The 23,014-nt window shown below is 38.6% G+C and overlaps 1 protein-coding gene and 1 long non-coding RNA gene across 3 annotated transcripts; both read right to left on the bottom strand.

Moving 5' to 3' along the window:
- Positions 1-438: 438 nt before the first annotated feature.
- On the bottom strand, positions 439-22,416 carry calcrlb (calcitonin receptor-like b). The gene is made up of 12 exons (XM_049479365.1): positions 22,300-22,416; positions 22,075-22,213; positions 18,894-19,007; positions 17,697-17,809; positions 16,459-16,550; positions 16,231-16,357; positions 14,746-14,899; positions 14,573-14,633; positions 14,358-14,424; positions 9,721-9,939; positions 5,004-5,045; positions 439-4,844 (listed from the first exon to the last, which is right to left on the bottom strand). Exons 1-12 carry the CDS (start codon positions 22,348-22,350, stop codon positions 4,626-4,628), a joined length of 1,398 nt encoding a protein of 465 aa, XP_049335322.1. The 5' UTR covers positions 22,351-22,416; the 3' UTR covers positions 439-4,625.
- LOC125802186 (uncharacterized) lies at positions 20,815-21,802 on the bottom strand. 2 transcript variants are annotated; one of them, XR_007439175.1, is made up of 5 exons: positions 21,519-21,802; positions 21,349-21,428; positions 21,179-21,258; positions 21,009-21,068; positions 20,815-20,978 (listed from the first exon to the last, which is right to left on the bottom strand). It is a non-coding gene; the product is annotated as an uncharacterized LOC125802186 (long non-coding RNA). The 2 variants fall into 2 exon arrangements; XR_007439174.1 differs by having other exon boundaries at positions 20,815-21,068.
- Positions 22,417-23,014: the final 598 nt, after the last annotated feature.

The raw sequence follows: 23,014 nt of genomic DNA, 5'->3' as shown, positions 1-23,014 counted from the left end.
TCATACCATTTTATGAGCTGTTTTTCTTACTGTCCCTTACTTCACCAGCAGACAAGAGTCCGACAAGAGAGTACAGTTGGAGTACACATGCTCTCTCTGTGTGGGTAGATAGCACTCTCTCCAATCATCACTGCCACTGTGATGCTGGTAAGCACAGCTGTCTGTTAGCTGATGTATCAGAGCTGGAGATCTGGCACTTTCCTCTAGCTGTGATGCTTAATCAGTGGCAGTTTGAAAAGAAGTGGGGTCTGACTTCACTTCTATCGAAGAAGGCTGTGCTGTTTTTTTTTTTTTACCCTCCCAGTGATAAAGAAAGTTCATATGAATGGGGTTGGGTTGATTGGATTGGCTTTCTAAATTTTATAGAAAATGTGGTAAAAATAGAAAATAAACCTAAAAAAACACATTAAAAAGACTCATTAAGAACACATTAAGAAGTAGTTTGTTCAAGGCCTATGATATATTTGTTGTTAAGTACAATAACTTAAAAAAAGTACACCAAAATGCAATTTGGCACAAACATATGGAAACATTGACACAATGTTTTGCGAATTTTCATGCGAATGAAAATGAGAGAGAAAACGATTTAAATTTGCTATTTGGTATCGATCCCCCTGCTGCCACCACCTGGGCAGAGGCAACTTTCTGACATCAGTGAAGATTAAACCAGCTGATTGACATGTATCAATATTCAATGTGTAAAATAATGCCTAAACATAAAAAAAAATATGTCAACAAATATTAATCGTGAGCATACTATGCCTTTATAAATATACACAAATTGCACTAGACACAGACTTCTGTTACACACCTAGAGCCAGAAATATATTTACATTTTCCAAGTGTGAGCAGGTTCCTTTCCAGCATAATGAACATTAGACTGAAATGCCCTTAGAGAAAGTGAGGAACCATAAAAAGCGCCTGTATGTTCCAGACATAAAGACACACTGAATAAGGCCTCGGTTTAGAAGGTCTTATTAGACCTTATAAACAACCAACTCATGTACTGTACGGTATGCTGACTGTGAAATCAGCAAAATGAAAAAAAAAAAGAAGGAATGAACCCTACTGGGTACAGCCACACTTAACTAGTTTATACTCTATTGCTATGTTAACACTGCAGGTAAAAGTGGCCCAAAATTGATATTTTTGTCATTTGTGATACAGATTTATCATTGGTAAACACAAAAATCACACTGAATCTGATATTTACAATTTTAGTTAGGACCACTTCAGTATGTGGCATTGAATTCTGATACATATTCAATTTACAACAATATGACCTACTCTCATTAGCCTGTTCAGAGTTTATGCAAATTTTACATTAAGAAGAAAAGGTTGTGAGAAGATGGGAAAATGGACTCAATGTTCTCAATAGCATAAGGTGGCAGCGGTGGTGCTCTAATTTGGACGTATCTATTAATGTTCAAAACATATAGTGTATGAACTGTTACTACAATACTGTGCAAAATTCAGTTACAAGTTAGTGTAGACAGAAATTTCTGAAATGTCTTAAAAACGTCCTGAAATGTGAACTTCTAAGAACTGCTGAACTGGTACCAACAATATCAGGAATTGCTCCAACTTCTCATGAAAAAAATCATGTTGCCTTGCCATAAGTACGCTGGCCAGCATTCAATCAGCCTTACTCACTAGATAATAACTCACAACCCACGTTTTCCCCTAAGGTATTACTTCAGGATGTATTTGCGAACTGCTATCCTATTATCCTGTATTCTATGTTTTCTGCATTTTGACAGAATATCTTTTACTTAATGGCTGTTTTCATTGGAATAAAGGAAATTAAATAATGTAGTTAACTGACATTTACACAGTACTGTACTGTTCAGTATATTATAAGAAATGTTTGAGCCTTTTCAACAATTAACCATATATAGCATTTCTCCATTTTGGGGGAACATTTTATTATGTTTTCTTTTTCTAATACAATTGGACAACGTTTTTTTTTGCTTAATTTAGACTTAGAATTCTTCATTTATGAATCTACTTAAAATGAAATAAGAAAAGTGGTTGATATTGGGGTGTTAGAAAATACTAATATATCGAAAATATTTTGTTTTGCAATACTGTATTGTTTTTTTGAACACAGTATTGATTTTTTAATTATTCAATTATGTACAAATTTAGGACAATATTAAGTTCACCCTGTAACTATGATAACCTAAAATGCAAACACAGATTTTAGCACATCTTCTCAGCTTCTCTATGTATTGATATTTTATATATTATTTATCTAATTTTATTTTATTTGTTTTCTTTTCATCCTTTTATTTGTTTTGTTACTGGTTTTGTTACTGCTTTTACTTTTGGTCTTTTATCTTTTTATTTAATTCATTTCTTCCTTTAATTTTATTTTTTTATTTTTTACTTATTAGTATTATTTATTTTAGTTCATTTACTTTTTTAGAATTGTGGTTATTTTAGTCCTTTATTTGTTTAATTGTGTTTATATATATTTTTTATTCTACGTATTCATCTCTGTGTTTTATTGCTCTACATTTTGCCTTGTTTGCATATCCTTGTATTTTGATTAATTTCTTTTTTTTCTTTATAATATCTTACATTATTTGCAGGTTTTTATAATTTGAACTTAATTTTCAATCCCTTTAATGTTGTGTGCTCGGTTGCATTGAAAAGGAGGGTTACCCTCAGTGTATTTACTGAGTGGAAATAAAGGTTAATTGATTGATGTAAAATATCCCATAGTTAATTTGCCATTTTACACACACCACTTTCAAGAGATTTCTTCCACATTTGTTAGAGTATCCGGTCAGTTCATATTAAATGGTTTCTGGTCGTTTTGTGTTTAAAGTAAATGCATTCTGAAGTAGCTACTGCTGTGAACACTGACCATAAAGTAGCTAAGCTAGCTAAGTTAGCTATGCTAACCCATCTCTCTAACATGGTATTTAACCTTATTTACAAATGTTTACACTAGCATAGCTAACCAGCTTTCAAACACAACACAAAAAAGATAGTAGTGCTGTGCAGAGCTTACCCTGAAGCTCCAGTGAAGCAGCCGGGTCGGTGCTGTGAGTCTGTCGTTAGCTTTAGAGCTAATCTGAGTGCTGGGTAAACCTCACAGCACAAACGCTTTACTGGAGCTTTAGAACTGAGCTGTTTCTCTGGGTTTGGATGTTCTGGTGTTGGTTCTATAAAATGGTAAAATGGTAAGTGCAGACATATGGTCTCCATGAGACTCTGTAAAATGTGGAATCCAGCAATAATACTGTGTACCAATTTTCAAAGTTATTTGTACAATATAGCAAACTTGCTAGCCAGTGGAAAAAAAAAAACATTTAATTTTTTTGAGTATATAAAAACACTGAGAAGAATGAGAAGCCCTATTTTTTATTAGCTAGCTAAATAATTTATGTGTTTAAAACACTGTTGTTGCAGTACAAAATTATCCTCTTCTTTTAATTAATGTAACACCTTAGAACTAAGTATATTGTATTATTCAGTATGTTTATTATCACTGTGGGTGTAACCTATATTAATGGTCTGCTGCTGCTTAAATGTAAAACATAATTGGAGAATAAAAATCATTCTGATTTATTTAATGTAATTTAAAAAAAAACACACACTAGATAGCAGAGTTGTGTTCTATCAATTAAATACAAAGGAAACTTTTCTCTTTTATTCAGATTTTATAAATATGATGGTCTTATGATGGTCTTTTTTTCTCTGAAATTTGATTAGAGAAACAGTATATTGCTTTTAGTGTCACAATATTTTTGCCAGTAAACAGCCTTAACTGATATATGGTTATTTGTTGAAAGGACATTTTCATATTTAGGACTATTCATAAGATGTCTATAAGTAGTGCTATAAAGACAATTCCAAGTGGAGCAGAAAATGCAGTAATTTGAACACACATGGAATAGTTTTGAATTAGAGTTCTGAATAAGAGATGATTCTTTGCATTACCATTCAGATGCTGTGGATGTGGTGGACTCTCCATGTGTTTAGTCTATAGGGTTTAACGTGGAACAGCCTGGAACGCATCAGTGCATTCCGTGAATGTGATTTCCCTTGCTGTGGTTTTTCTTTGTCTCATTTAAAAATATAAAGTCTGCTTCAGAAACGTTGCATTTCAAACTGTCACGTGCGGAAACAACAAAGAACAGATGGAGTTTCACAATCAACACGCCCTCAGTATAGAAACCAGAACTTTTTCAGTTTTTTTTTCTGAATCTCAGAGAACTTCCTTTCACTGCCAGAGGGAACATAATCCACATCTTAGCTCTTGTAAAGACTCTGGTTTCCATGTGTTGCCCTGTTTAAGGCTGGAGAACATAGCTGATGGAAGAGTATAAGATGCTTTCATCAGAGTTATGTAGGTGTAGGCGCCAGCTTCACTCGATGTTCCTCATGAATAAAAATCCCGTCTTCCTTAAGAAAAATCGAGGAGGTTATCGTTAGTTGGCTCGAGAGTAAATAGTCCTTTCACGTGCCTCTCTGAGCCAAAAGGACTTGAGTTTGACTAAAACTGACATAAAATCAAATCAGATTGGACCCAACAGGGACATCTGAATGTGGTGTTCTTGTGGTCTGGTCCTCTGAGCGCTTTAATGAGTCTAAGGCTCGTGCCAGTGGTCTTCTCACATGTACAGGTTGTCTGAGCGAAGAATGGTGGCCTCCATGTTGTGGAAGCTCTTGCCGTTAAGAGTCTCCATGTGCCCGTCGATGCTGTAGCAGCGGTGCACCTCTGTCATGGATGAGGCTGTGTAGTAAGCAGAGCGCAAGGCTTCCTGGTTGGAGATAGTGCCACCAAACTGGATGCGATACTGGTTCCAGTGCCGCCGTAACACACCCTGGACCTGGAGGCCAAAGAGAGAGAGATGCAGTACAAGGTTTGGTTTGGAGGGCTGATTTGTAACAATTAACTGAATATGACCATATGATATTTAATAACTGAGTTTTAAGTTCTGCAGCTATATGATGATACATGTTTGCCTGACTTGGGACTTGAGACTCACCTCTCCATTGAAAAAGCAAAAGATTGTGGCGACCAGGAGACCCTAGAGTGTGGAATAAAACAGTAAATAAGACAACGGCCTTGAGTTCTAGGCACAGATGATACAATACTTAACTGATATTGAAATATATCCTTGGTTTCAAAAATCCGCACCTATAGTGACTGTATAGTGGTGGTGGTATGTTAGCAGTGCTGGTATAAGTGGATCACACACAGCAGTGCTGCTGGAGTTTTTAAACACTGTGTTCACTCATTGTCCACTCTCTTTTAAATACTCCTACCTAGCTCCTGCACATTGTAGACAGAAACTCAGAAACAGACGATCATCTGTTACTGCACAGTTTGTGTTGGTCATCTTCTAGTCTTTAATCAGTGGGCACAGGATGCTACCCTTTGGATGCTGTTGATGAACTAATCTCAGCCCAGCAGCGACACTGGGACACTGTTTAAAAACTCAAGCAGCACTGCTGTGTCTCATACCAGAACATTATCACACTAACACTCCACACTAACACTCCACCACCATATCACCCAAATAATAGCTGCTCTGTGGTGGTCCTATGAGGTACTGACCACTGAATAACAGGGTGAAAGGAGGATAATAAAGTATGCGGAGAAACAGATACAGGACTACAATCTGTAATTATAGTACTACTGCATGTCTTTTATGATCAGTGGAGCTGATCATATGGACAGTGAGTGGTCATAACGAGGTGGTCATGATATTGTAACTTGACTGTGTATATCAATTTGTATATCATTTTTTAGTTCTCAGGACCCCCAAGAGCGGGCACACTACGAGAGCAAACAGGAACTGAAGCTACACCAGACTGCGCTTTTTACTCCATTTTAACTGCAGCTACGCTGTAAGAGCAACAGCAAACGCGCTTTTCAGCGCGCTTTTTCGGACAAGGCTGAGCGATTCTCACTTGAGCGGGGCATGGCAAACCCCCTCATTCACACATTCTCTGTCTACACACCTCAGGGGCGTTACTCACACTTTAAAAGACAGTCTGGTGGAGCTGATTTCCTATATCGCCCGCACCTGCGCGCAAATTCAGACTCCTATGTTGTCACTCACACTCGACGAGGCGTCAGCTGTTGTGTGAAGACCCTCTCGTGTGAAGACCTAACTCGGGTAAAGACCTGCGAGTCTACCTGCGCGAGTCCACCGAGCAAGGCCACTGACAAGGCAGCCCGTCCTACTGCCTCACAAAATGTGCTCCCATCACATTCCTGTCATCTCCGGTACGCACAGAAGGCGTAAAAACACACATAGGCGCCAGGACCACACTAACCTGCGTCCTCTTAAGCAAGCCACGCCCACTACTACCTCATTCTCTGTTGGGCTGTGGAACTGCCAGTCGGCGGTTAATAAAGCAGATTTCATCGCCTCTTATGCAAATCATCTCTCACTACAACTACTGGCTCTGACTGAAACCTGGATTAAACCTGAAAACACTGCTACTCCGGCGGCACTTTCAAATAATTATTCCTTTACCCATATTTCTTGTCTCTCAGGACGAGGAGGTGGAACTGGCCTATTGCTCGCGAATGGTTTAAAATACACTCCACTATTACCTGCAAACTCATACAACTCGTTCGAGTATCATGCCACACTGGTTAATACTCCATCAAAACTTACTGTCGTTGTCATCTACCGTCCTCCTGGACAAATGGGCGAGTTCACACATGAACTTGACATGCTACTGTCTTCTATCCCCGAGCAAGATTGCCCCATGCTCATTCTAGGGGATATGAACATCCATCATGACAGTACCAGCTTCACAGACTTCTCATCCCTCATGCAGTCTTTCGATCTGGAGCAGGTCCCCAGCCCCCCAACACATAAAGCTGGCAAACATCTAGACCTGATCTTCACTCGTAACTGTGACACCGACTCTTTAACTGTCACTCCTCTACACCTCTCAGACCACTTCTTCATGCAACTCAACGTTCACATTTCGAAAAAACCCACAGCTACTCCTACTATGGTCTCGTTCCGCCGAAATCTTCGAGATCTCCCAGCAGACCAGTACTCCTCGCTGGTGACTGACAATATGCCTCCATTAGGCTCATTTTCATCACTCAATGTTAATGATGCCACTGATACTCTTTGCTCCACATTAAGCTCCTATTTGGACGACCTCTGTCCTCAAACATCTCGAGCCATTAAACCAAGCAAACCGCAGCCATGGCTCAAAAATGACACGCTCAGGGAACTACGCTCCAAACTCAGAGCTGCTGAAAGAAAATGGCAAAAAAAGCAAAACCAGACAGACCTAAAAAACTACCAACTAACTGCTCCTGGCTTCTTTTTCAGCCAGCCTCACTGCTGCTAAAGCTGAATTCTATCACAAAAAAATCAGCTCCCTCACAGACTCCCGGAAACTATTTGCTACATTCAAAACACTACTCAACCCTCCACCTCCTCCTCAGGCTACCTGCCTTACGGCTGAAGCTCTTGCCTCATTCTTTACTGGGAAAGTGGCAGCTATCAGCAGACAGTTTACTGATGCGACATGTAGCAGTCCTACATCATGCTCTGCTGCCCGGTATCCCTCTACCGAAGGCGTCGCTTTCTCCTCGTTCGCTCCTCTCACTGAGAACGAGACACTGGCTCTCCTAACGCATAGCCGTCCTACTACGTGTCCACTTGACCCGATTCCTTCAGACCTTCTGCAAACCATTGCACCTGCAATCATTCCGGCTATTACTCACACGATCAATGCCTCTTTAACATCTGGTGTGTTCCCGACTGCTTTTAAACAAGCACAGGTCACACCACTGCTTAAAAAGCCTTCTCTCAACCCCGCCCAGGTTGATAACTACAGACCGGTCTCACTACTGCCTTTTCTTTCTAAAACATTAGAAAGAGCAGCTCTCAATCAAGTCTCTGGCTTCCTCACCCAAAATGACCTCCTGGACCAGAACCAATCTGGTTTCAAGAAAGGGCACTCTACTGAGACGGCTCTGTTGTCTGTGACAGAAGCGTTAAAAACTGCTAGAGCTGCAGGACAGTCCTCAGTGCTCATTCTGCTGGACCTCTCGGCTGCTTTCGACACAGTCAACCATGACTTCCTCCTAACTATACTCTCAAACATGGGGATCTCAGACAATGCGCTGTCATGGTTCAGAATCGTACCTCACTGGGCGCTCGTTCAGGGTGTCATGGCAAGGACGGCTGTCCCCAGCCCACTCGTTACCCACTGGGGTTCCCCAGGGTTCGGTACTGGGACCTCTTCTCTTCTCAATATACACCTCCTCTCTAGGTCGGGTTATCCGCTCACATGGTTTTTCCTACCACTGCTTTGCTGACGACACTCAGCTATACCTGTCGTTCTCACCAGATGATCACTCAATCTCTGCACGAATATCACAGTGTCTCTCAGACATATCCGCATGGATGAAGGAACATCACCTCCAACTAAACCTCTCAAAGACTGAACTTCTCGTCATACCAGCAAAACCTTCTATTCAACACAACTTTGCCATAACCATCGACTCTCTCTCTCTCTCACCGACAAAGGTTGCTAGGAACCTGGGTGTCATGGTTGATGACCAGCTTCTCTTCACGCACCATGTGGCCTCAGTTGCTCGATCCTGCCGCTTTGCTCTTTACAACATCGGAAAAATTCGACCGTTTCTGACGCAACAGGCCACCCAACTCCTGGTACAAGCTGTGGTAATCTCACGCCTCGACTACTGCAATGCCGTACTAACTGGCCTCCCGGCCTGTGTAGTAAAACCACTACAGATGATTCAGAATGCAGCAGTACGTTTGGTCTTCAACCAACCAAAACGGGCACATGTCACTCCGCTGCTCATTGAGCTCCACTGGCTACCGGTTGCTGCTCGCATCAAATTCAAAGCTCTTACAATCGCCTACAAGGTGATGACAGTACAGGCTCCTTCCTACCTGCACTCGCTCCTGAAGGCTTACGCTACCTCCCGGCCGCTGCGCTCCTCCAATGAACGTCGCCTCGCTTTGCCAAACACTCACACAAAGCAATCCAGACTGTTCTCATACAGAGTTCCCCAATGGTGGAACAAACTACCTTCCACTACCAGATCAGGAGAATCTCTCGCTATCTTTAAGAAACTCCTGAAGACAGAGCTCTTCAAAGAGCACTTACTCTCCTAACACCTCTAACAAACTAACTAATTCTAACCTCATCTCCTTCTTCCTCTTCTCTACTCCTCTATCCCATTATTTCCCTCTGACCTCCTTAAGGCCCTATCTATAGATGCTTTATTTTTAACTTCTATTATTTTTGTACTTAACCTCTTCTATTATTTGCACTTCAATATTGTAAGTCGCTTTGGACAAAAACTTCTGCCAAATGTAATGTAATGTAATGTAATGTAATGTAATGTAATGTAAAAAAGACGGCCCGTTAAATATTTAGAGCTGGGACATAGTACACATAGTACACCATCTGGGGAGTATTGAAGACAGGTTTAAAAGCCACTGTACAACACAGTTGTATTTGAATTTGAAGAGATGTAGATGAATTTAAAGAGATGCCTCTCAGTCTGGATGCTCTGGAGGCTCAAATTGGATCTCAAAGTGTTAAAGGTAGCAAAGGTTAACCTCGAAACCACAGCAACACAGGCAAATAACTGTGAGGACAATCATCTCAAACGATACCTAGAGTTTGAATGTATAAATTAGAACCAAGATGTTTCTTTTGCATCAAGACCTAAACAGTTCTTACCTGGTAATTCATCAGGATGTTCATCATGTACTCATAGATTTCGAAGGAGAGACTCCCCTCTGGTTTGTAGGGCAGCAGGACAAACTGGATGCCCAGCAGTGGCACCAGGATCAGTGTAGCTCTCACAGCCTTCATGTAGAGGCTGGACTCGGCCTGGTGGGTCACCTTCAACTTGGTGATCAGTACTCGGACAATGTTCAGGAGGAAGAACAGATTGACCTGAGAAGATCAGAGAGAATAAAAGAGACAGAATTTAACTCTCATTTAACTCTCCTCTAAATGCATTTACTAACACAATTTATCCTTCCTTTCAATTTAACCCCAGCAATTTAAAGCCTCAAAAAAGTATAATTAAGCATGTGATCAGAGATTATAGTGCAGGTATCTGATGTTTGTGTGTTCAGTGGTTAAGCATGTGATCAGTGGTTCTGGCATTTATACAGGTATAGAGTTGTTTGCTTACAGTCTAAAGCAGAGGGACTTTTTATGAAAATGATAAAATTGTATGTTACAGTGACTTAAATATAATTCAACATAGAGCAACTTCCTAAATGTATGTAAAATATTAGTGATGGGCCAGTCCACATTTTTAAAATTCGGATTTGATTTCAATACACAACTGCAGATACTGAAATATTTATATATTTCTTTTTATTTATATTTACTTGTGTAACATTATTATTTAGTATGTGCTTAAGGTCACATCATGATGCTGAAATAGACTACAGCATGTCTTATTAGAAGAGCAAAAAATATACACAGAAACACTGGGTTTCATTTATATGAATGCATGAACATGCTGTGAAATCCATTTTCCACAATAGACAGTGATTGTTCATAGAGTATAATATAAAGTGAGCTACTGTGCTGTAATCCCTTAATCCTTTGGGATTTCTGCTGAAGTTAAGCATTTTCTAGAAAGCATGAACAAGTGGTACTCCCATGTAAAGTCTCTGTAGGTGCTTGATAAGGCAAATTATACAGCAGTTGCATTTCTAGCCCTCAGTGCACTGGCTTTACTCACACTACAACGGTGTTGCTTTTCTAACTTTTCAGACTAAAATATCTCCAAACATGAGACATTTTACTCAAAACAGCAGCTAATTTTCCTGACTAGTTTTAGCTTACAAGCTGGAGTGGCTCCGGCTTCGCAATGGATCGGCATTGTTCTCCCAACATTTGATACATTTATTACATCAATATCAGACCTAATATTGATATGTTGACGTTTTATACAGCAACTACTTCCTGGGGTCAAGTTAAATGTACAAATATGTACAAGATATTAAAATATATTATCATGTTCATTTTATGTTGGTGCTTAGATACTTGGTTGTATCCTGATTAAATATTAAATGTCATTAAATATCAAGCAAAGAATGGTCATTTTTTTAAAATCTTAGTTAAACTGACCCTAAATTTAAGGGATAACTAATTTTTCAACTTTGTACACACATTTGTAGTGCATATATTTTGTCTTACACTTGAAGTTATTAAACTATGTCTTTATGTCAGTCCTGACGCTGCCAGTCTGTCTGCTCCAGACTCTGAACTTGCTACATAAATCTCCAATTCCCCAGCATGCACCCACACCAGATTTTACACCCTGACTTCACTGATCACGTGGCGCTATGGCGTTCCCGCTCTCCGAGCTTCTGCTTGTTCCCACCTGACCTCAGTGTATATATACCCCTCTGTTTGCTCTTCACATTGCGATGTATTGAATCTAGTTTTCTTGCACTTCTAGAAGGCGTTTATTTTGTATTTCAGCCTTTTTGTTACCAACCCTTTTGTATTATCAATTATCATATTTTTGCCTTGCCCAGTTTATTGTTTGTTTAGTTGCCTACCTTTTTTTTCTGTATTTTTTTATTTTCTTTTGCCTTCCCTTTTTGCTGTGTTGGATTCCTTATGTATGATCTTGGCTTGCTTCACTACTTTATTCTCACTCTCCAATTGTTGTTGACCTTGCCTGTCCCTCATTATTCTTGTAAACTTAACCCCTTTGGAAGTAAACTTTTCTCTAAAATGGTCCACCCTGTCGTTGCCCACCGTGACGTGCAGCTTGGCATAACAGGGTACATTCACACATGACAGAAAATAAAAAGTGAAAATAAAAAGTGATTAAGATGGGAAATATGGTTTCTGATTAGTCTGAAGTCTAAAAAAAACTTTTTAAAAGCTATGTATGTAATAAGATGCCAAAGGGGAACAGTATTCTGATAATGACATTGATAAAAGCAGAGTCTGTATTTATATTGTTATTATTAGAGAGTCATAGAATGTTACAGAATGCCACATTCTAAAAATGTGATTATTTTTTGTAATGATGGTGGTATGGGTCTCTTTCCCTACACACAGCAAACGCATTCAGACTTCGTCTCTGTAAACTGTGACTTTGTTTTATTTATTCAGACGGTAAACACAGTCAAATCTGCTCTACAATCAAGTAACCAAATTAGCCTGCAGGAAATGAGTGTCTATGATTCTCATAAAAGTGGTTGTTTCACTCAAACCGCTGATTATTTTTGTCTTGTGTTGTTTTTGTTTTGCAGATTTGTTGTTTTTCATATTACTAAATACTGTATCTTATATTTCAGGAAACGTGTTTTTTACTGTTATGTACAGTGGTGTTTGTGAACCATTAGTTTCTCAGAATACTCATTATCAAAAGTTGCATCCTGAAGAAAGTATGGTAATGCAATGATATTCAGAAGATAAAAACTATACTAAGAACAATAAATAAATTAACATTCAGACTGATATGGGCTAAATGTATTGAGTTAAAGGTGGAGTTTTATAGAGATTCCAATAGCATCTCACATACAGCACCCTCCACAATTATTGGCACTCCTGGTTCAGAAGTGTTCTTTGGCTTTTCATTTTTTTTAATAATATAAGACAACAATGCAACCTCCTTTTGCCAACAAGAGAGCACTTAATTCCTCTTTGCACAACCTTTCTAAATCCTCCAGAGTCTGGGTTCTTTTCCTATTTACTCTCCTCCTCAGCTCACCCCTCAGCTTTTCTATTGGGTTGAGGTCTGGAGGAGCTTGATTTTGTGCCTTTTTAATCATTTTTGAGAAAATTTGGCCACATGTTTAGGGTTTTTATCTTGCTGAATGGTCCAGTGATGACCCATCTTCAGTTTTTGGGCAGAGGCCACCAGATTCTGATTCAAAATTTCCTGATATTTCATAAAGTTCAAGATCCTATGTATCTTTACAAGGTTCCCAGGTCCTTTAGAGGAGAAACAGACCCACAGCATCACAGATCCTCCCCCATATTTAACAGTGGGCATGAGGTGTTTTTCTGTGTACTCATCCTTAGTGTTACACCAGACCCACTTTGAGTGTTTGTTGCCAAAAAACTTCTCATCTGACCAAAGCACACGGTCCCAGTTGCAATCCACCCGTCAAACTCCACCCGTTTACTCTTATGATAATAACTCAAAAAAGGCTTTCTCTGTGCTGCATGCCTTCCAAACAGCTTGTTGGCATGTAGATAGCGCCTGATGGAACTATCTGTGTAACGGCATATTTATACCCCAGGGAAACAGGAAGTGATGAATTACTAATTAAAGGTTCCTAAATACTTTGATCCACTTTATAAACTAGAAATGTAGAAATGACAAATGGTTCAAATACATTTATTTCCAATAAGTTGTCAAAGGTGCCAATAATTGTGAAACAGGTAATTTTATGGAAAATAAATATTTCTTAGTGAGCATTTTTTTTATTGATTGAGTTGAAGGTTGTGTAGAGTGAGACTATGCTTCTGCAATAAAAAAAATATTTTTTTTCACCCATTTTAACTAGAGGTGCCAATAATTACAATAATATGTACATCATTATTGTAAGTCGCTTTGGACAAAAGTGTCTGCCAAATGTAATGTAATGTAATGTAATGTAATAATTATGAAGGGCAATGTATTTGCAATTAGAGATAGCTCTGTTGATTTAACTGTATGCAGCAGTATGCGGATTAGCATTGTCTTGTTGGAACAGAGCAATGGAATTGTACCTTACTCCATGACAAGTGTTTGCCTTATAGACACAGATGCTATGCCATGGCCAGACGCATCGCCAGACATATCCCCTATCAGCAGTGCACCCCTATCACAAAATCTGAATGAACTCTGTGAGAATATTCGAGCTGCATGGGATGAAAGATCTCAGAACACCATTAAGAACCTCTACAACTTTGTGCAGAGATGTTTGGCATGTTGTGTTATGTCTTCAATAAAAATACTCATATTAGTCTAAATTTGAATCATTTATTGTTCTGGTAACTTGTATCTTTTTACAACTTTTTTTTTACCGAGAGGTATCATTTGTTGTGTTGTGTATCTCAATAGAAATTACCCATATTAGTCTAAATTGGACCAATTTATTGTTCTGGTAACTTGTATCTTTCTTCTGAATATCACTGCATCCCACATATTTAATGCAACTATTTTTTTTTTTATTATGAGTGTGTGCATTGTTAGTTCCGTAAAACCAAGCTGTTCCCTATGAACTCTATTTAGAATGGCTAATGAGTTGATTTAAATTAGATTTCCAGTCTAACAAAAAGGAAAAGTACGCTGTGGGGGGCAAAGAAAGATAGAGGGAGAGAAAGAGAGAGAGAGCACTCACCAGTAAAGCAGCACAAATGGGCCCATGGATAATATAAAGCAGAGATGTATTGTGACTGATCCAACAACTGCAGAGAGGAGAAAACAAGGTACAGATTTTCACAAAGTTGCACTCCTCTCTCAGTGAAATTACAGAACGACTGTGTATTCCTGGCTTCAGCAGCTCAGCTGCTTTCCGTTGTGGTCTCAGAGTGTTTCAACAGCATGTAAACTTACTTGTCATTGAAGTAATAACTTCTGGCTACGGCGTGTATCAAAGCCGGGATGAGAGGAAATCCTGAAGAAAAAAAACATTTGGAAGAAACACACTCAGATGAGGACGGCTGTGGTAGAAAAGAGAGAATCAGCCATCAAAGCCGAGAAATAAGCAGCGCAGATGAAGAACGTACCCCAGCCCAGGAGATAGTACCACATCAGATGCTGCTTCTCAGCAAACACAGCCACGACGATAAGTGTGTGTAGATAGATCCCTTCACACAGCATCCAGAAATACACGCAGCCGAATGCATACAGATGAACGAAGGTCGCCACTTTACAGCTCACCTGCAGGTCAAAACATTCATTAATATAACCTGCCTTTATCTGGACAGCACAGTTTATATATATATATATATATATATATATATATATATATATATATATATTATACAGTTTTCTTTTTCGATAATAATTTCCTTAAGTTTTCTTTGAAGTCCTTTAAGGCCTTTTTTCTTCATTTGTTTAGCTATTTTCCCTAAAAAATATCCATCTATCAAAATGTATCTTTGAAACAGAGCAAGATCCTCGTAAACAATTTAAACAGGTTTGCAACTCCTTCACCATGCTTTCATCAGATTTTTACTAAAATTGCCTGCCCTGTTGTGCAGCTTGATAGAACACAGTGGATCAACACCAGCAGATGACATGTCTCTCCAAACCACCACTGATCATCAGTACATTTTACATTTCATTTACACAGTCCAAGCTGCTTGAGGTCTAGTGTGAAGTTTCCACCAATCAGTGATGGTTTGGAGAGACATGTCATCTGCTGGTGTTGATCCACTGTGTTATATTATCAAATCTACAAACTGTGCTCCGCTCTAACCTTGACCGCGTAGCGCCGACAAAAATAAAACAAATCAGGGATAAAAAGCTAGCACCGTGGTATAATGACCACACACGTACATTAAAACAAACCGCTCGTAACTTTGAACGTAAATGGCGACACACAAAACTAGAATTTTTCCGGCTAGCATGGCAGCATAGTCTCACAGACTACAAAAAAGCCCTAATTAAAACAAAATCCCAGTATATTTCATCGCTTATTGAGAAAAATAGAGACAATCCTAGATTCCTTTTCACTACTGTGGCTAAACTCACCGGCAGTCAAAAACAAACTAGCTCCGTTATCCCTGTCGACATTAATAGTAATGATTTCATGAAGTTCTTTGATGATAAAATTAATAGCATTAGACAAAAAATTCTGTATCACCCCCAAAACTAAGTCGAGACAGAGAATACATAGTTCTAATATAAATCTATGTGAAGGTGTGAAGGTCGGCAGGTGGAGGGGGGGGGGGGGTGTTGCAGAAGGGGTACCCACTATATTAACTGCACGCCACTGGTTTAAGCCTAACCCAGATGTAATCCTGATACTCAAGACTTAAACTTAGCAGGTTTAAATGGCATAAACAGGATTACTGTTGAGTGATGGGGTGAAAAAGAGACTAAAACCAATGACTCCCTGGCCATCACCAGGGATCAAACTTCCCAACCACAGTGTCAATGCTTAAACGGTTACGATTTTATTAGCCTTTCATTAATGCATTTTTAATGGCCGTGATTATCATGGTGTTCATTCAGGTGCACAGCACTGAAAGTGCGGGAATACTCACTGGGTTTGTTTGTATTAAGTCTTGGTTGTTGACCACAGCAGTGAACCAAATGATGGTTATCGTAGAGTTTAAGACGAAAGAAGAGAAAAGGTTCTTATGGAGAGTAATCCTCTGGCAACTTAAGCTCCTGGAGGAGGAGAAAATAAATGAGTATATGTGAAGTAACATCATCAAGGTATTCGTCACGCTCATGCATAAGGAATATGAATGGCATCACTTTTGACTTACTTAAAATAGAAAAATATTCCCAGCGAGATGCACAAAAATATCAATGATAATCCATGACCGATAAGACCCAAATAGTAGAGGTTTATCGCCACCTAAAGGGAGAGAAATCCATAATTAATCTATAATGTTTCCTGAAATCAGCTTCTTAAAAGGTAAAAGGATGTGAAGCGTATAAAAGTTTTAATCTAGGGCTACATGATACAGTAAATCTTGTTTTAGCACTGTCACAATAAGACCCAAATTGTAGATATTTTTCACCACTTAACAGGAATAAAGAACATAATGCATCAAAAGTCTTGCCTGAAGTTAGCTACATAAAACATAAAATTAAACGAATTTCTTTTGTAACTGTGATAGAAAGGGCAATATGCTCAATTCTTGTATTTTGCCTCAATACAACTGCATTCAGGGCTGGAAAACTCTTTAGTAGATTGTAGGTTAATCCTAAAGTCATCCCAACTATAAAGAAAACGTATGGAATTATTTAGTAAACAAAAAAGTGTTTTAAACAAACCAGAACATGTTTTATATTTTTTAGGTTCTTCAAAGTAGCACCTCTTGCTGGCTTTGAGCATCTTGGCTGGAGTTTCTCAGTCTCAGTTAATAGCTGTGCTGAACTTTTCATGAGTTATTTACTATAATTACTTTGCTCTTAATGTGTTTGAGAGCATCAGTTTTATTGTAAAGAGATGTATATAATCAATATTATAGCAAGAACTACTCAACTAAATAAATAAAAATGTCATTAAGAAATAAAGGACAGAGAAAGTATCAAGTGCAGTCACAAAGAGCATCAAAAATGTTATGATGAATCAGAAATGCCACAGGAAAGACAGTCAACTAATTTGGTTTGTTTAACACTTTTAAGTTACTACATGATTCTGTATTCTGTGTTCCTTTATAGTCTGGATAACTTCAGTATTTATTTACAATGTAGGAAAATATATAAAAAAAGAGAATTGAATGACTGTTACTGTAGGTGTTTGTAAAGTAGTTTAGTTCAGTTGTTTAGTACAGTGTGGACTATTTGCTATTTACTATCATGTTGATTATTTTCGGGATATAACACCTAAAAATAAGGACATCCATAATAGTTATAGGAGTTATAATCTTTCCTTATGAATGTTATGGCTGTGCATCTAAATGTTTAGCAGTGTAAGTAATCCTGCTGGGTATCTCTAGCTTTAGTTATACTGATGTTACAGTAGAACTATTAAACAATGGTAATTCTAACTGACCTGTCTGTGTTCATTGGTGGACTTTGTGCAGCTTGTGTAATTGGTCCATGTTCTGTTGCTCTCGGGGTGAATGAACCAATAACCATCTTCAGTGCAGATTTTCGTGGCCTCCTCTGAAAGAACAGCAAATACTCTTGTGTTCAAAACTCTGCAAAACTGTTTTTTCAACACATCAAGAAATTATTATTAAAAAAAATATATAAAATAGATTTATTATTGTAAAAGGCTTTGATAAGAAGTTTAAAGGTCTACTAAATGTGCAATGTAGGGCTGGGTGATATAGTAAAAATAGTAGATTATCATATTTAAAAACTTTTTCACAAAACACATTATTATTTTCATGATAAAAATGCTTCAGCAGCAACTGAACTTTAAAAACTATAAAATTGAAACACTGTCCCATACAGTATTTTTATTTAAATGATCATGTTCTTCATCCTTCATTAAATGGGGCTAATAACATTCTGTGTATTGAAATGTACTGTTCAGTCAGTGATCTTTAAGCACTGATGATGTCCTTGATGTGCTTTTTATTATTATTAAGCATTTTGTTAATATGATCCACCACAATATGATCAAATATTGCCTTATTGCCCACCTCTAGAGCTACAGCACATGTATTTGTAATAAATCACAATATGGACATCACGTTTGCTGTACATAGGCCTATCACGGTAAGCCTGTCATTTCGATAAACAATATTATTATCATTTTAGGATCATTATATACGAATATAATGATAGCATGATATTATAACAAAGAAAATACTTTTTCCTTTCTGGACTGCACACCTAATTTTGAACCATTCGGCACATTTCCACCAAAAGAAGCAGGTTCTGAAACCCCCCAAACCCCCAAAAATTCCCAGCTGGAACCAAAGTAGGTTATAGCACCCAACAGTGCAGTTGAGTACAGTTAAGTTATAAACTGTTATTTAATTAGCAATAGACTAGCTCTGAAAGTCTTGATTCAAGCTGATCGGTGTCTGAAATGGAAAAAATGAGTCTTATGTAATTTAACATAGTTTGTAGTTTTTTTTTCCATATTTTCCAAACTCGTATTGATCCATGATGTCCAAACTGTAATCTCAGTGTGAAATCAAAAGTGCAACTGTGTACTATTACACTATATATATAAAAAACACATGCATAACGAAATACATTGGTGTGTAATATGTGTGTGTGTTTAAACACATACCTGAGGTGTCAAAGTTGTGGAAGTAATCTGGACAGTGTTGGGTTGCGGTGAGTCCTGTCTGTATGTAATCCCAACACAGCCATCCGTCCCAAGTGCGGTTACATGCCGTCTCATCTGCAGCCAAACACACACACACACACACACACACACACACACACACACACACACACACACAGACAAACACCACTTACAATACTTTCAATACTGGAATCACTGCTCATTATTTGTTTAAACACATAAAGATTTTATTTTCTGATTAAGGTCAACTCCTTTATATTTATATTTATTATAGTCTGAATGGGCGGGGCTAAACTGGTGCTAAAGGGTACATAATGTAGATGTATAGATGTATAAAAGTGTTTTAGTTTGTTTTATTTAGTACATTATGTTTTAAACTTCCAAACAACTTCATGTTTAGCAGTTGTGAGGTGTTATCTTGTGAGTGAGAGTTGATGGTTGAAGTGGGTGTAGATGAATGGGACATTCCATTTCTGAAGTTTTGTGGGAATCTAACATTGCTTGATCAACAGTGTCCAATATGTGAACCAGGAATCCATCATAGACTGCATTATTACCTCCCACAGTGAACAGACAGAGCAGAGGGTGGTAATGATAGCGATGGGTACCATCTGGCTAGAACTGTCCACTCACAACATCCACATTTACTGCAGGAGACCCCATAAATCCATAAGTTCCTGAGCCTCTATGGGATAAGGGACAAGCTCCTGTCCCACAACTTGTGGCATATCAATGTTTTTTAAACAATCTTGCCGTATCAGATTTCTTTTCAGTAATGGTGGTTTTGAGGTTGTGATTCAAAATGTTCATTAGTGTTACATGTGTTGATCATGACACAATAGTGGCAAATTGGTAAAGAATTATATTCCAATAATTCCACTGAAAATACTAAATACATTGAAACATTTCAATTTTGTCCTATGAAATGTTTATTTTTATTAGCAAAGTCTGTTTATGCTGATTGTATTTCTTTCTGTATTCTAAAAAAAGGAATATGCGATGCTACATGATTACATTAATACAATAAAAGTTCATTTTAGACTTTTATAAGCGCTAATCTTCGCTACATTTCACAATCCAGTGTGAAAAAAATCTCTAGATAAGACTGATGTGTTTCACACCCAGCAAATGTCAATGACTTTACTGGATCTTAATGACTAAAGTATGCAGAAAAAAAATGGGTATAATTCCTCTTTAAGTGAGGCCCACATTCACTGGAGCCAATCAAACTCACAGACACATAAAGCTGATTTACACCAGCTGTGACAGAAAACCACAGAGCTCCATCGACACAAACACGGAGGATCTTTAGCATTTCTGTCCCACTAATGTCTGCCTGGAAACGGCTGGAGCCGAGCCACAGGTCACAGATATATAACTGTGAGTGTTTGCAGATGAACAATGCATACTGACGGACACGCCCGGGCAACATACAATGACATTCCAGTGAGTCAGATCTTGTTTACCCATCACAACAACCAATCATCTGCAGAGGGTCTGTGTGCCAGTCTTCAAGCCTGTACCCCAAACTTCAGCAACACTGTGAGGAGATCAGACACTTGCTGGAATATGAATGGGAATTCTCGTGACGCTGATCATCATAGTGTCTGTTAGGGGTGTGTGATATCAACAAAACACTGAAATATGTGATAACACTGTTGGACATCCTGATTTTGATGTGAAATGCAATAAATTAAGACCTAAGACCTAATCTAATTATAATTTAACTCCTCAAAGGTTTTTCAGCACTTGGCTCAGCTGCGCTCATTTTTCCCAGGATAAGAAGTAGTTTGGTGTGTGCATTCACTGTGGACCTTTACCTCACTCTACCTCACAGTACCTCACTCTAACTTAATCTACTTCCGTATAACACACTCTACCCTGCTGTGCATTGCTCTACTTCACTCTACCTCAATCTACCACACTCTACCGCAATCTACCACACTCTACCTCACTCTACCTTAATCTACAACACTCTACCTCACTCTACCTCAATCTACCACACTCTACCTCACTCTACCTTAATCTACACTCTACCTCACTCTACCTCAATCTACCACACTCTACCTCACTTTACCTCAATCTACCACACTCTACCTCACTCTACCTTAATCTACAACTGTCTACCTCACTCTACCTCAATTTACCATACTCTACCTCAATCTACCACACTATACCTCACTCTACCTTAATCTACAACACTCTACCTCACTCTACCTCAATCTACCTCACTCTACCTCAATCTACCACACTCTACCTCACTCTACCTCAATCTACCACACTCTACCTCACTCTACCTTAATCTACAACACTCTACCTCACTCTACCTCAATCTACCACACTCTACCTCACTCTACCTCAATCTACCACACTCTACCTTACTCTACCTTAATCTACAACTGTCTACCTCACTCTACCTCAATTTACCGTACTCTACCTCAATCTACCACACTCTACCTCACTCTACCTTAATCTACAACACTCTACCTCACTCTACCTCAATCTACCACACTCTACCTCACTCTACCTCAATCTACCACACTCTACCTTACTCTACCTTAATCTACAACTGTCTACCTCACTCTACCTCAATGTACCATACTCTACCTCAATCTACCACACTCTACCTCACTCTACCTTAATCTACAACACTCTACCTCACTCTACCTCAATCTACCACACTCTACCTCACTCTACCTCAATCTACCCCACTCTACCTTAATCTACAACACTTTACCTCACGCTACCTCAATTTACCACACTCTACCTTGCTCTACTTCACTTTACCTCAATTTATCACACTCTATATTGCTCTACCTCAATCTACCACACTCTACCTCACTGTACTTTACTCTACCTCACTCTACCTTAATCTACAACACTCCACTTTAAAAACTTTAAATCACATTTCTGTGTTTCCTCTAATAGAGGAATAAAGAGATACAATTTTAAGGGGCAGCAGCATGATTGGGTTTTCTGAAGGGATGAGACTTTTGAATAAATGATGTTGTAGAAACATTGTGATTAAAGCAGCAGCATGATGACCTCATTATAAATAAATAAGCTTGACTTTACAAATGTACCATTAAATAATAAAGACAAACAGCACCGATTGTTCTGAAAAGGCTGCAAACCATCGCAGAATTCAGAACTGGATTCTCACCTCTGTGACTGTAGTAATCTTTCGTAATCTTCTGGAAGCATTCAAACTGTGCCAACACGATCTTGTTGCGGGTGACATCCACGGCATTTTTAGATTTCTCCTGAGTGTCGTTTTCTGCTGAGAGGGCCACTATAAAGAGCTGCAGGGATTACATAATTACTGTTTATATAACACAGACATGCTTATTGAACCATTCTGTACAATAAAATATTAAACGTCTCGTACCTCACAGGTTGTGGACAGTAGCAGAAAGGAGATGGTCCAGTTTCCAGACATGATTCATCCACTCTCCAACTAATGTCCCGATGATGCCTGAATTCGTCCTGAAACAAAGAGAATCAAACCCAGAAACTCAGTTTTCATTAACATATAATAAACATTCAGCAACAGCTGTGCTCTATCTCTCTCTCTCTCTCTCTCTCTCTCTCTCATTTGTTGAATTACAGTAAGCAAGTAAACAGCATCAATCAGTGTTAACTGCATAAACCGCATATCATTAAGGAGCTGATTGGATGATGGCTAATTATGCTGTCTGATATTTATCTCAATTTACTGAGATAAACAACAACATGTCTATTAAACATATTTTACACACTACTACTGTATGTGTAGCTTAATAAATATGACTGCATTTTAATCATTTATTATTCACGCTAACCTTTATCTTCCATCTGAATAGCATTACAACTCATTTTGCCTCTTTCTACCTCACTCTGCCTCCCTCTACCTCCTTCCATCTCACTGTACCTCACTCTACCTGATTCTAGCCCTTTCTGCCTCACTCTGCTTCACGCTACCTCTATCTACCTCTCTTTACCTCCCTCTGCCTAGCTCTACCCCTTTCTACCTCACTTCACTCTGCCTGGCTCTACCCCTCTGTACCTCTTTTTACCTCATTCTGCCTGGCTCTACCTCTCTTTACCTCCCTCTGCCATTCTAA

This window comes from Astyanax mexicanus, chromosome 5 (assembly GCF_023375975.1).
Source record: "Astyanax mexicanus isolate ESR-SI-001 chromosome 5, AstMex3_surface, whole genome shotgun sequence".
In the NCBI taxonomy this organism is placed as follows: domain Eukaryota; kingdom Metazoa; phylum Chordata; class Actinopteri; order Characiformes; family Acestrorhamphidae; genus Astyanax; species Astyanax mexicanus.
Note: the sequence above shows the minus strand (reverse complement) of the source record. Positions and strands in the feature narration are given on the sequence as shown.